This window comes from Mesocricetus auratus, unplaced genomic scaffold, assembly GCF_017639785.1.
Source record: "Mesocricetus auratus isolate SY011 unplaced genomic scaffold, BCM_Maur_2.0 Super-Scaffold_100007, whole genome shotgun sequence".
NCBI lineage: Eukaryota > Metazoa > Chordata > Mammalia > Rodentia > Cricetidae > Mesocricetus > Mesocricetus auratus.
In genome coordinates, this window is record NW_024429191.1 from 57,170,913 (window position 1) to 57,182,884 (window position 11,972).

Below are 11,972 nucleotides of genomic sequence, written 5' to 3' on the forward strand. Positions count from 1 at the left end.
TGTAGGAAAGGAAAGCTGCAAGTATGGCCCACCTTATTCTTTGACAGACTCTGTCCCTGAAGTGGTAGATTAATGACTCAGCCAGTAAGCTCCAGGGATCCTCCAATTTCCCCTTCCCCAGTGCTGAGATCACAGGTACCACGGCCATGCCTGGCATTTTAAGTCAATGCTGGGTCTGGAAATCAGGACCTTTTGCTTGAATGGAAAGCACTTTGCCAATGGAACAGTTTCCCTACCCTGCCTCTGTAAACTTATATACCTAAATACCTGAGGTGACATTTCCTGGGTTAAAAGAAAAAAAAAAAAGAAATCCTGGTCTCAGGCCATGACCTACCAATCATGCTGCAGACACTGCTTCACTGGCTCTACAAATGTTCCCTTCGGCATTTCCATGACTTCTGCAGGTCTTCTTTTGTCAAGGCCTTTAAGGTCATGTGGAAGATAAATATAGTTTTCAGAGATTAATGAAATGTGTTGTCCTTGTGAAGCTCAGAGGCCACACAAGAGGAAATCTGATACCTCAAGTTCATTGATAAAGATACTTACTAGTATTATTATTTGTATGATTAAATTAGTGTGTGTGTTATTGTATGATTATTTTAGTGTGTGTGTTATTGTATGATTATATCAGTGTGCGTGTTATTGTATGATTATATTAGTGTGCGTGTGTATACATGCCACAAGCTCACACGTGACAATGAGAGAACAACTTTATGAAGTCAGTTCTGTCCTTCTACCTTTATCTGAGAACTGGGGATCAAACTAGGGTCCTCTGGTTTGCACAGCAAACTCCTTTTCCAAATGAGCCATCCCATCTGCCCCTTTTCTGTTTTAAACAGCTAAACATTTTTGTTTTTCGAGACAGGGTTTCTCTGTGGCTTTGGGGGCTGTCCTGGAAGTAGGTCTTGTAGACCGGGCTGGTCTCGAACTCACAGAGATCCGCCTGCCTCTGCCTCCTGAGTGCTGGGACTAAATGTGTGCGCCACCAACGCCCAGCGCTATGTGGATTTTTAGTATCCTTTGTTTCCTTGGCCTACTCCAAGTTAGCCTAGTGATGATTAGAACTGGGAAGCTGAAGCCATTGAGGGTAGAATGGCGTTGGAGAAGAGTGCCTGGGGTAGCAGGAAGTCCCCCTGTGATGACCTCATTGCTCAGAGAACAGCAGTGGAGGCACACGGGGTGGAGAATAAAGCCTGTCACACAAGGCCAGCTGGCTTGAGGAAGTTCTCAGTGACACGCATGGGCCGAAAGTGTTAAAGGCTGTGGACCTCCCTCTGCCAAGACTGGAGCTCCTAGCAGGTTAGAAGGGACAGGATGAGAATCGAGATGGAATCAGGGCAGCCACCCTAAGACGAGAAGCTGCTATTAGAACCCAGGGACCTGCGATCTTGAACAACTTGCTTTACTTTCTGGATAATACACATCTTGTCCTATCTCCTTTGATGGTGTTATTTTGAAGATGCGTGTGATGGGCGAAACTTTTCACTGAATGCACTGAGGACGAATGAGGTAACATAGGTGAAGATTAATTTTGTCATTATTCCTGGAAAAGGGCCAAGTTGAAGGTCTGCCTGGATGTTTGTGCTGGGCTCTAGGTGAGTAGAAGAGCAAAGTCCTCCAAAGCAGGGCTGTGAAGACCATGAAAAATATAGATTCCAGCCTGGCACAGTGGCACATGCCTGTAGTCCTAGTATTTGGGAGGCAGAGGCAGAAGGATTGCCATTAAGTTTGAGGACAGTCTGGGTTACACAGTGATTTCCATGTTAATCAGATCTATATAGTGAAACTCTTTCAAGAATTAACAAAAACAAATCAATAACAAACAATTCAGTTTCTGAGCCCCTTTCTGGGAATTGTTTTCACTGGGCTTGTAATCCATAGATGAAGCAGACTCCCTGTCCCCTTAACATCACTGGTTTCTTTGACAAACAATTTTGTGAAATGGTGCTTTATATGTGGTTTATGTTAAATAACATTCACAATAACCCTCCAAAGGGTACAGATCCCTGGGACCTACATGGTAGAAGGAAACAATTGACTTCTGCAAGCTGGCACACACACATACACACACAAATAAGTAAATGCATTGAAAGAAAATAAAATGGAAAAGAAAATCCTCTAAAGCAGGGGCCATTATCGTTCCCATTTCCCAGATGAGGAAACCAGTTGGCAAACGAAGGAGTAGCTGACCCTAGCCAGAGCTGTCTGCCTGAAGTGAGGTACACAATCACCATATTGAACTAAGGGTGGGGGGTATGGTTGGAGCTCAGCTCTTCATGGCAAGATGGCCACCTTCACACTGGGTGAGAGGTTCACTGGGAGGTGAGCCACGGATAGGAAGCATAAGGCCTGAAGATCACTTTGATGACTCTAGGGTCTCTGGGTTTGAGCTGTTATTCTTTGGGTCCTAGGAGGAGAACAAACAAACAAACAAATAACATGACACAGACTTTGTGTTCTAGGCTATGGATGGTAGAGATATTCAGAGTCCTTGAAGCCAGGGCTTGGCAGGTCACCATGGATCATCAAGGAGCACTCAAAGATTTCCCTCAGATGGGCTAGACAGGGTCCCTAGAACTGATAACAAGAACATGAGCAATGCTGTGTGGTGGTTTGTTTTATGGGCATTTAACACATAACCATGGCCATTGTGGGCAGTAAAAGTTAGTGGTTCTTCATGCTATATTCACAGACTGGCCAAGACCTTGACACTTAGGTAACATAATTAGGTTTTCAATGTGTCTAGACCTTCATAAATTCCCTGAGAAAGGATACTGAAGTGCATTGCTCAGCCCAGCAGGTGAAAACCAGTAAGGTTATTGTTTTGAACATAGAAATTTTGAACTTGTCTTTTCCCACTTTCACTCACTGTTCCTCGGTTCCATCTTTCCCCTTTTTAGCTCATCTTTATTTCTGACACAGGTGAAGATCTGTAGGTCTTCACTTTCTCCTCTTCACTTACCTCATTTATTGCTCAGGAGGTAGGTGGGATGATAACTCAGAGCGTTTTGTAGGTACTGCAGTGCCTAAGTACTCATGTGTGAACACAAGTGTGTACACATATGCATCCTTGCATGTACACACACTTATTTTATTTCATTCTTGCCTTGACTTTGTGAAGATAAGAAAAAGAACACTTCATTCTTGAGAGTCTAATTCTTTAGAACTTACATATAGCTGACACTAGCCATTTACAGCAAAAGGAAAACCAACCAAGAAGTTGCAAACTAAGATTTTGAGAACTCCTAGCCTACCTCCAGTGCCATTGAAAATGACGAAGGAGCAGCAATGAAAGGATTGTAATTACAGAGCAAAAACCAAGCACACACACACACACACACACGGGGGGGGGGTCAGAGGGAGAGAGGGAGAGGGAGGGAGAGAGAGAGAGAGAGAGAGAGAGAGAGAGAGAGAGAGAGAGAGAGAGAGAGAGAGAGAGAGAGAGAGAGAGAGAGATTTAGTTATATAGCCCAGGGTTTCCTCAATGTGTAGATTTTCCTGCTTCTGTCCCCAGAATCTGGGATTACAGGCATATACCACCTGTCACCAAACAACTGCTTTCTTTCTATTCTTTGGCAGGGATATTGAGAGAAAAGAAGGCATGTGGTTGGTCTAGTAGAATGGCAAAATAATCACAAAGAACTTGGCAGTACCAAAACAGGAGATCATGGCTGAGATCAACCAAGCAAGTCACAGGTTCATTGCAGCCTTAAGAAGTAAGGCTTTCAGCCGGGTGGTGATGCTGCACGCCTTTAATCCCAGCAGAGGCAGGTGGATCTCTGTGAGTTTGAGGCCAGTCTGATCTACAGAGCGAGTTCCAGGACAGCCTCCAAAGCAATACAGAGAAACCCTGTATTGGGGGGGAAAAAGTTTTCAGTTGGTGGTGACACACACCTCTAATCCTAGCATTTGAAGGCAGACCCAAGTGGATCTCTGTCTTCAAGGCCAGCCTGGTCTACAGAGAAAGTTCCAGGACACCCAGAGCTACACAGAGAAACCAAAAAAATTAAAAAGTAAGGTACTCTTTCATAGGGTGGGAGGAGCCAGGCCACAGGATAGAAACACATTTCCAGAGCCAATGTTACAATGTGGTCTGCCTCTGGCCTTCTCAATTTTATGTTCTGATTCCTCTGCTCTGGGAAGTGGATCATCAGTGTGCCAAAAAGCCAGGTTTTGGAATTTCCCAGGTCATGTAGACTTGAGACTATGGTGACTTGACAAAGAGATCTCTCAGGGGAACCATTTGGTCTTCCATCTCTGGGGCCAGAGCATACCTTCATGTCAGAGTGTGGTTCCTTACATTCTTGCAGTGAAACCAGCTCAGAGATTAATAACACATAGTGAAACCCATTCAAGCAAAATCTTCTTTTTCTTCTGCCCCCAAAGCCCATGAGTTATCTACTCCCCAATTCACCTAGAGATTTGCCGTCTGGTTTTTCTTCTTCCTCTTAACTCCATCCTAGTTGGTCCTAGCAATGACAAGTGAGCAGTTTACCCCAGGGAAATCCTATTCTGGACCTGGGTTGTCAGTGACATCTTAGGTGTCATTGAACTTTGACTTTTGTCACCTTCAGGAGCCTTACCTCACTCTAAGGCCCAGGCTCTGTAGCTCTCTGTCTCTGGGGTCCCAGCTGCAACCCCAAGACTGCAGATCCCCTCTACTATTCAGGTATTTTACAAAGTAGGCCTTGTTGCATTAAAAGGAGGTGAGTGTGAGAAGCTAAATTGCCACTATTCCACAGGCTCACTCTCACTCAGGGGAGAGCACTACCTGAATAGCCCTGTGGAAACAGTGGCCTGGTCCCAGAAAAATATGTTCCAAAGTCAGGCTGAGCTTTTCCCAGCAAGGCTGTGACCTGAGGCTTTCCTGTCACTATCCTATTTCCTCCTCCAAGTCCCTGTATATCAGGAAAAGAGAGTAATTTGGAGATCATCTTGAAAGTGGTGGGGTGTAGGCAGAACCCATGTTTACCTGATGCTTTCTCTCTCTACTCTGGCATGGAAGTTCCTGGAAAGTTGGTTGGGGGTACCAATACAGGAGTTAATGCTGCTTCTACACAATGCAAGCTTGCCAACCACCTGATGAGCATGGGAACAAATCTGGAAGACAAGTCTTTCATGTTACTGTCCCTGTCCCATGGGCTCCAGACACTGCTGAAGGATCATTACAGAGGCTGCCACCCCAGACCAACCAAGACAATTCCTTTTCTACAGTTCTTCCTCTCATCCATTTCAAGGTGCTAGGTGACTTGATTTCTAGATCATTTTCTTTCTTTTTTGGGGGGAGGGTGGTTTCAAGAAAGGGTTTCTCTAGGCTGTCCTAGAACTAGCTTTTGTAGACCAGGCTGGCCTCGAACTCACAGAAATCCACCTGCCTCTGCCTCCCAATTGCTGGGATTAAAGGCTTGAGCCACCACTGCCTGATTCTCTAGATCATTTTCTAACCCATAATATATTGCCTCAGTTATGAGTTTTGACCTCAGCTTTGATTTGTCCCTTTCTCTCCTTTCCTTCCTTCTTTTTCTTGACAGTCTCCTGTAGCTCAGGATGCCCTTGAATTGACATTGAAATTTTCACCCTCCCCTCCACCTGATTGCTGGGATTCCAGGCCTGCATGTGCCACCATGCCTGGTTTATGCAGAGCTGGGATTAACCCTGGGATCTTGTGCATGCTAGGCAAGAATTCTACTTGAGCTACATCCCTAACCATTTCCTATCTTCTATGTAATCAGCAGACACTTCTAGAGTGGCTAAGCTTTTGCTGTGATTTTACCCAGCCCAGCCCAAAGTCGTGAGCATAAAGGGATAAATGAATAGCTATTGAAGAGACTCATGGGGCCCTGGTCCTGTTCTCTTGTTTTTGTTGTTTTGCTTGTTTGTTTTGCTTTTGGTTATTCTGAGGCAGGGTTTTCTGCGTAGCCCTGGCTGTCTTGGAACTCTGTAAACCAGGCCCTGAACTCTGCCTGCCTCTGCCTTCCGAGTGCTGGGGTTAAAGGCCTGTGCCACCACCACCCGGCCTGTTTGTTATGTTTTTGAAATAGGGTCTTACTCTGCAGCATAAGCTGGTCAGGAACTCAGGATCTTCCTGCCTCCACAAGGCTAATGCTCAGCCTTTTTCCCCTTGGTCTTCAAGTGGTCAATTATTCTGTTTCTGATGCCATCAGCCTGGATAAAGGAGGCAGCACTAACACAATTGTCTTATGCTTAAGGGAAGTCCATTGTGTGGAAACTTATAGGGATAATAAACTGTACTCTGTCCTGGAACTCGCTCGGTAGACCAAGCTGGTCTCAAACTCACAGAGATCCGCCTGCCTCTGCCTCCGGAGTGCTGGGATTAAAGGCGTGCACCACCAATGCCCGGCGATGGTGGTTCTTTTAAATAGACATGTGTGAAGAAAGATAAGCAAGACCTCACCATAAAGGTCCATAATCATGGGCAGGGCCCAGGGAAAACTGTTGAGAATGCAAACAATGAAGAGCTATAACAAAAGACAGAAATTCTTACAGCCATCATTATGCATTTAAAAATCCCCAGCTAATTAATACTTCATTTGTACATTTTTGTATATTTCTTTTTTGTAGAGATTAAAGTGCATCTATGTTTTTCAATCCTGCTACCTTTTATGCTGTCTAATATGAACCTTTACCCAAACTGTCACAAACCTTTTATAGGTTAAATGGTTGAATAATACTGCATTTTATGGATATACCACGCATCATCAACCACTTCCCCAATACTGATTATTTAGTCCAGTATCTCCCCTATTGTAACTAAGTAATACCACAAGGCATTCTTTTGTGCATTAAAATTGTCCCATATTTTATTTGCATAATTTTTATTAAACAAAATAAGATTCTATAGTACACATTCATACTTCTCCAAATTCGGCTTTTTAAAAACTCCTAAGGTGCAGTCCTATCCTTTAATTTTCCCGTTGGTGACCTCACAGCTCAATTGCAGTGGTCCATGCCTCAAATGAAGCATCTTCTCACACAGCAAAAGCTGATAATGCCACCACTTCTAGGAAACTGAGTATGTCCTGCCCACATGGAAGCTCTTGGTATTATTTGGACAGGGCTGCTGGGAACAGAATGACAGCGGAGACCTGCCATCACAGCAACTTGGTGGTACCATACCCAGACTGCCGATCATCCTGGTCTTTCTTTGGTCAGGTCTCTGCCAGGGCCTTAAGGGATCTCTGTATCCATAGTATAAATCTGAATGAGATCAGACACAATATTGTCAATGATTGGCTTGGTAAGGTCGTCACTAAACACTTGCCACCAGGGCTTCTCGGCCTCACCCTCTGCAGGCACCTCGACTCCATAGACCTGTAGGGCCAGGTAGAGCACAGCCACGGCGAGGTGCTGAGCCTGGAAGCGCAGGCACAGTCCCCCGTGGTAGCTATCTTGTAGCAGGGCCCAGGCTGTAACAGAGATGGGGGTTCGCTGCCAGCTGTAACGATTCAGCCAGTTCTTGAGGGAAATCAAATAGTGCAGCAGGTACTTGTGTGGGTGCTGGAAAGACACCTGGAAGCGCAGAACTCGTAGCATAAGAAGCTCACATTGCACAATGCTGTCTCGCAGCTCCCAGAAACGGGAATCCAGCTCCAACGGCTCGCTGCCCGGGTTAAAGTACCTGTGCGACACGTTAATGATGTCACGAGTACGCAAGTGTTGTTCCTCCACTTTGCCGGCCAAGTAAATGGAAGACATGGCGACCAGGTAGAGGTCATAAGCGTCCAGGTTGATCTCGCAGAAGAACTTATGGTAAATGGTGCACGCGGTGGCGATGGGAATGGATTGCATGCCTAGCTTGACGCCTGCCTCCATGATAAACCGGGTTACTCGGAAGTGCACCCTCGCCTCGGGAGCCGGTCTCTCCTCAGCTCGCGGCGCCACCGTCCCTCTCTCGCCGCTATCTGGCCGAACAGCCTCCATGAGGCCCAGCAGGCCGCCCCGGAAGGAGAAGCGCTCCGGCGCGCCGAGGCCGGCTCCGGGGGTCCTCGCGGAGGGGGCGTGGTCGGCTGACGGGCACGCCCCCTCCCCGCCCTGACGCCGCACCCACCCTGCCCGGCTTTTCTCCGTAGTTTAAAAATGCGATCTCGGAAGATGCTTGCTGGAGCCCAGGGAGTGCTATTTTTAAGACATTTGAGAAGATACCATTTCTAATTTAGGAGATTTTCTCACTGTTCTTTGAGACTATCCAGGCTCTGGATAGGATAAGGGCCCAACCCTTGCCCTAGCCTTCGTCTCTGTGACCTTGGTTGACCCTCCATGACTCAGTTCCTCAGGTGCAAGTCGGGTGGTTGACTTTCCCCTCCTGGGAGAACTCTTGTGAAAAATGAACAAGTGATGTATGCAAATCAAGTGTGCTCCCTACATTTGTCTTTGATTTATTTTTGAGACAGGCTTTCTACACTTAGCCCAGGCTGGCCTTGCGTTTTGGATCCTCTTACCCGAGCCTCCTCAGTTCTGGGATTTCAGGTGTTCATTACCACACTCAGCTTCCTCGGTACTGGAATTTCAGGTGTGCATCACCACAATCAGCTCATAAACTTTTTTTTTTTAAATCTTCGAGACAGTTTCTCTGTAGCTTTGGAGCCTGCCCTGGAACTTGCTCTTTGGCCGGGCCTACCTCGAATTCACAGAGATGTGCCTGCCTCTGCCTCCTGAGTGCTGGGATTAAAGGTATGTGCCACCACTGCCCTGCTATAAACTTATTTTTAAAATTACAGACATGGTTTCTCTGTGTAGCCCTGGTTTTCCTGGAACTCACTATGTAGACCAGGCTGGCCTCAAAAATCACAGACATCATTCTGGCTCTGCTTCCCCAGTGCTAGGATTAAGGGGTGTGTGCTACCACTGCCCTGCTTTTGCTCATACACTTTAGCTATTACTAATTTGTTTATTTAGCAACAAAGTGGGCCTTTTCCACTTACATTTGTGTCTGTATGAATTAAGACATTATTTTACTTTCTTTTTTTTTTTTTTTTTGAAACAGGGTTTCTCTGTGCCTCTTCCTCCCTAGAGCTGGGATTAAGGATGTGCTCACTACCACCTGGCTAAGACATTATTTTAAAGTAGAAAAAAAAAATCTAAGCCATAAGGAACTCAAAAAAGACTACATTCCTGGGGGGTTTTGTTTGTTTGTTTGTTTGAGACAGAGTCTCACTATGTAGTACCCCAAGCAGGCCTGGAACCTGCTCTGTAGACCAGGCTGACCTCAAATACAGGTCTGGCTGCCTCTGCCTGACAAGTGCTGGGACTTAAGGTGAGGATGACTACATGCTACAGGAAGCCCTGTGTTGTTGTTAGTGCGGGGACAGAACCCAGCACTTTACCCAGGAGCTAAATGCCCCGCCCCTTCAGTATGATATGATCATAATGATGATGATGTCAAAGTATCCTCTTGCAACACATCAGCAATAGTGGGCTAAGTTTAGAGGGGAAACTGGACTGTTTCCAGAGCTCCATAGTACCCTGAGCTCAGTAGGAGCCCATTGTCTGGTGCAGTGAGAATGTCCTTCCTGGATCCTGGGGGGGGGGGCTGCATTTAGCCCTTTAGGCAGGAGGGCAGAGCAACCAGTGCCTGCTGCAGCTCCCCCTCCCTCTGAGAGCAGCTGTAAGTCCATTTCCTGTCTTATAATTATGTCTCATGTAGTAATTAGCCTCTTCATATCAATGCAGCTAAATTTCCATGGGTAATGAAGTGAAGCCCCAGTGTTTGAGACAAATTGAAATATAGCAGGGCAGGTGATGGCCTCCAGATTTCCTTGGGGACAGAGGTCATTTAACCCTTCCTGTTCAAAGGTCACCATGTGCCAGGTCTGCTGCTGGGTGCTCTTCCTCTCTGATCCTTGCTCCCCAGAGTCTGCACCTTTGTCTCCTGGGCTCAGGCCACCTTCTGTCATCAAGCATTCACTCTTCAAAGTTCTGCTCCTCGATATCCACTTCCTCCCTGGAATGTCTCCTAGATACTGTCCTTCAAAGGCAAACAGAATTCTGTGAGTTCAAGATCAGCCCGGTCCACACAGAGAGTTCATGGACAGCCAGGGCTATACACTCTGTCTGCCCCCCCCCCTGCAAAAAAAAAGTCCTGAGAGCACAAAGGCCTTTCAGGGTCCTAAAGCCCTGAAGCCAGTACAGAGCCATCTCTGCGGGAACATATTTGGGCTTTCCTTTCCCTTTACTTTTAGGTGGAACGAGGCTGGGATTAAAGATGCAGCCTCATGGCCTTATGAAAGAACTGTTTTGGGAATAAAGGGCACCAACTCCAATGCTGTTTTTAGCTTCCTTTTTTTTTTTTTTTTGAGACAGTCTCACTAAATTGCCCATTATTGCCTAGCCTAGAACTCCACATGTAGACCAGGCTGGCCTTGGACTCAAAAAGGTCTGCCTGCCTCTGTCTACCAAGTTCTGGGATTAAAGATGTTCACCACCATGTCTGACACTCTCTTGTTCTTACCCTTTCCAGGTTTCTCCCCACTATCAGGCTTTTTGGGGGATACCCATTATCCTTTGGTTTTGTAGAGAATGGAGTGGAGCATACAGAATGCACCTAAACTGTTAGGAAAATTACAAAAGAGGATTGCATTAGCCTTAACCCCCATTTCTTTTTTTCTTCTTCTTTTTTTTCCAAGACAGGGTTTCTCTGTGTTGCTTTGGAGACTATCCTGGCATTTGCTCTGTAGACCAGGCTGGCCTCGAACTTTCAGAGATCTGCCTGCCTCTACCTCCCAAGTGCTGGAATTAAAGGCGTGAGTCACCAACATCTGGAATTCTTTTTTCTTCTGTTTTTTGTTGTTGTTGCTGCTGTTGTTGTTGTTTTGTCTTGTTTTTTGAGACAGAGTTTATCTGTGTAGCCCTGGGTGTCCTAGAACTTTCTCTGAAGACCAGATTAGCCTCAAACTCAGAGATCTGCCTGTCCCAGCCTCCTGGGTGCTAGGATTAAAGGTGTAGGTCACCACCATCTGGCTTCTTTCTTTTTTAGACAAATGTTGTGTAGTTCATGCTCACCTTGAACTCCTTATCTTATTGCTTTTGCCTCCTAAGTGCTGGGCTTCCAGGAATGAGCCAATCATTCAGCTGAACCCTTTATCTCTCTCTCTCTCTCTCTCTCTCTCTCTCTCTCTCTCTCTCTCTCTCTCTCTCTCTGTCTTTCTTCCTTCTTCCCTCCCTCCCTTCTTCCTTCCTTCCTTTTTTCTTTTTTAATGTTTACATATACTAATTTTAATTATGTGTAGGTTTGTATGTCTGTATGTGGTTTTATGCATGTGAATATAGGTGCCAGGAGAGGCCAGAGGCATCAGATCTCCTGGAGCAGGAGTAACAGACAGTTGTAAGCTGCCTGACATGGGTGCTGGGAATCAAACCCAGGTCCTCTGGAAAAGCTTAAGTATTATTTACTGCAGACCCATCTCTTCAGGTCCCAACCTTTCCTTATGAGATGGTCTCACTGTGTAACTGGCCCTTGAACTCCTCCTGCTTCATCCTTCCAAGTACTGGGATTATAGACATGAATGACCTAGCCTTGAAACCTTGAACAAGCTACTCAGCTGCTGATTAAGTCCTTTAGATCCCTGATCTTGAAAATGAGGACAAGGATTACTGTCAAGCATATCTCATTGGACGCAGGAAGATGTAGGGAGTTTCCGGCTTTTCTGGGACATGTCTAGGGAAGCATGTCCATATGTTGGTTGTGCATTCCCTACTCAGCACATACATGGTCAACTGAATGAAACATGTCTTTTTTTATCTCTTAGAAATGTAAAACTACTAAACAGGATAATAAATAGTATATAAAATGTCATAATGAAATCCATTATTTTAAATGTTAAGGTTCAGTTAATGGAGGGAAAAAAATAGTAACAAGGGTCTTAAAGAATTAGAAATTCGCCGGGCATTGATGGCGCACGCCTTTAATTCCAGAGGCAGCCGAATTTCTGTGACTTTGAGGTCAGCCTGGTCAA

At 45.7% G+C, this 11,972-nt stretch overlaps 1 protein-coding gene across 1 annotated transcript; it reads right to left on the reverse strand.

Moving 5' to 3' along the window:
• Positions 1-6,799: 6,799 nt before the first annotated feature.
• On the reverse strand, positions 6,800-8,005 carry Ccnq (cyclin Q). Its single transcript, XM_005076997.4, has one exon. The coding sequence runs from the start codon at positions 7,939-7,941 to the stop codon at positions 7,189-7,191; it is 753 nt and encodes a 250-aa protein (XP_005077054.1). The 5' UTR covers positions 7,942-8,005; the 3' UTR covers positions 6,800-7,188.
• Between the last annotated feature and the right edge of the window lie 3,967 nt (positions 8,006-11,972).

What these genes read in the sequence shown, in the direction of transcription:
- Ccnq (XM_005076997.4), bottom strand. Translation starts at nt 7,941, where the DNA reads ATGGAGGCTGTTCGGCCAGATAGCGGCGAGAGAGGGACGGTGGCGCCG.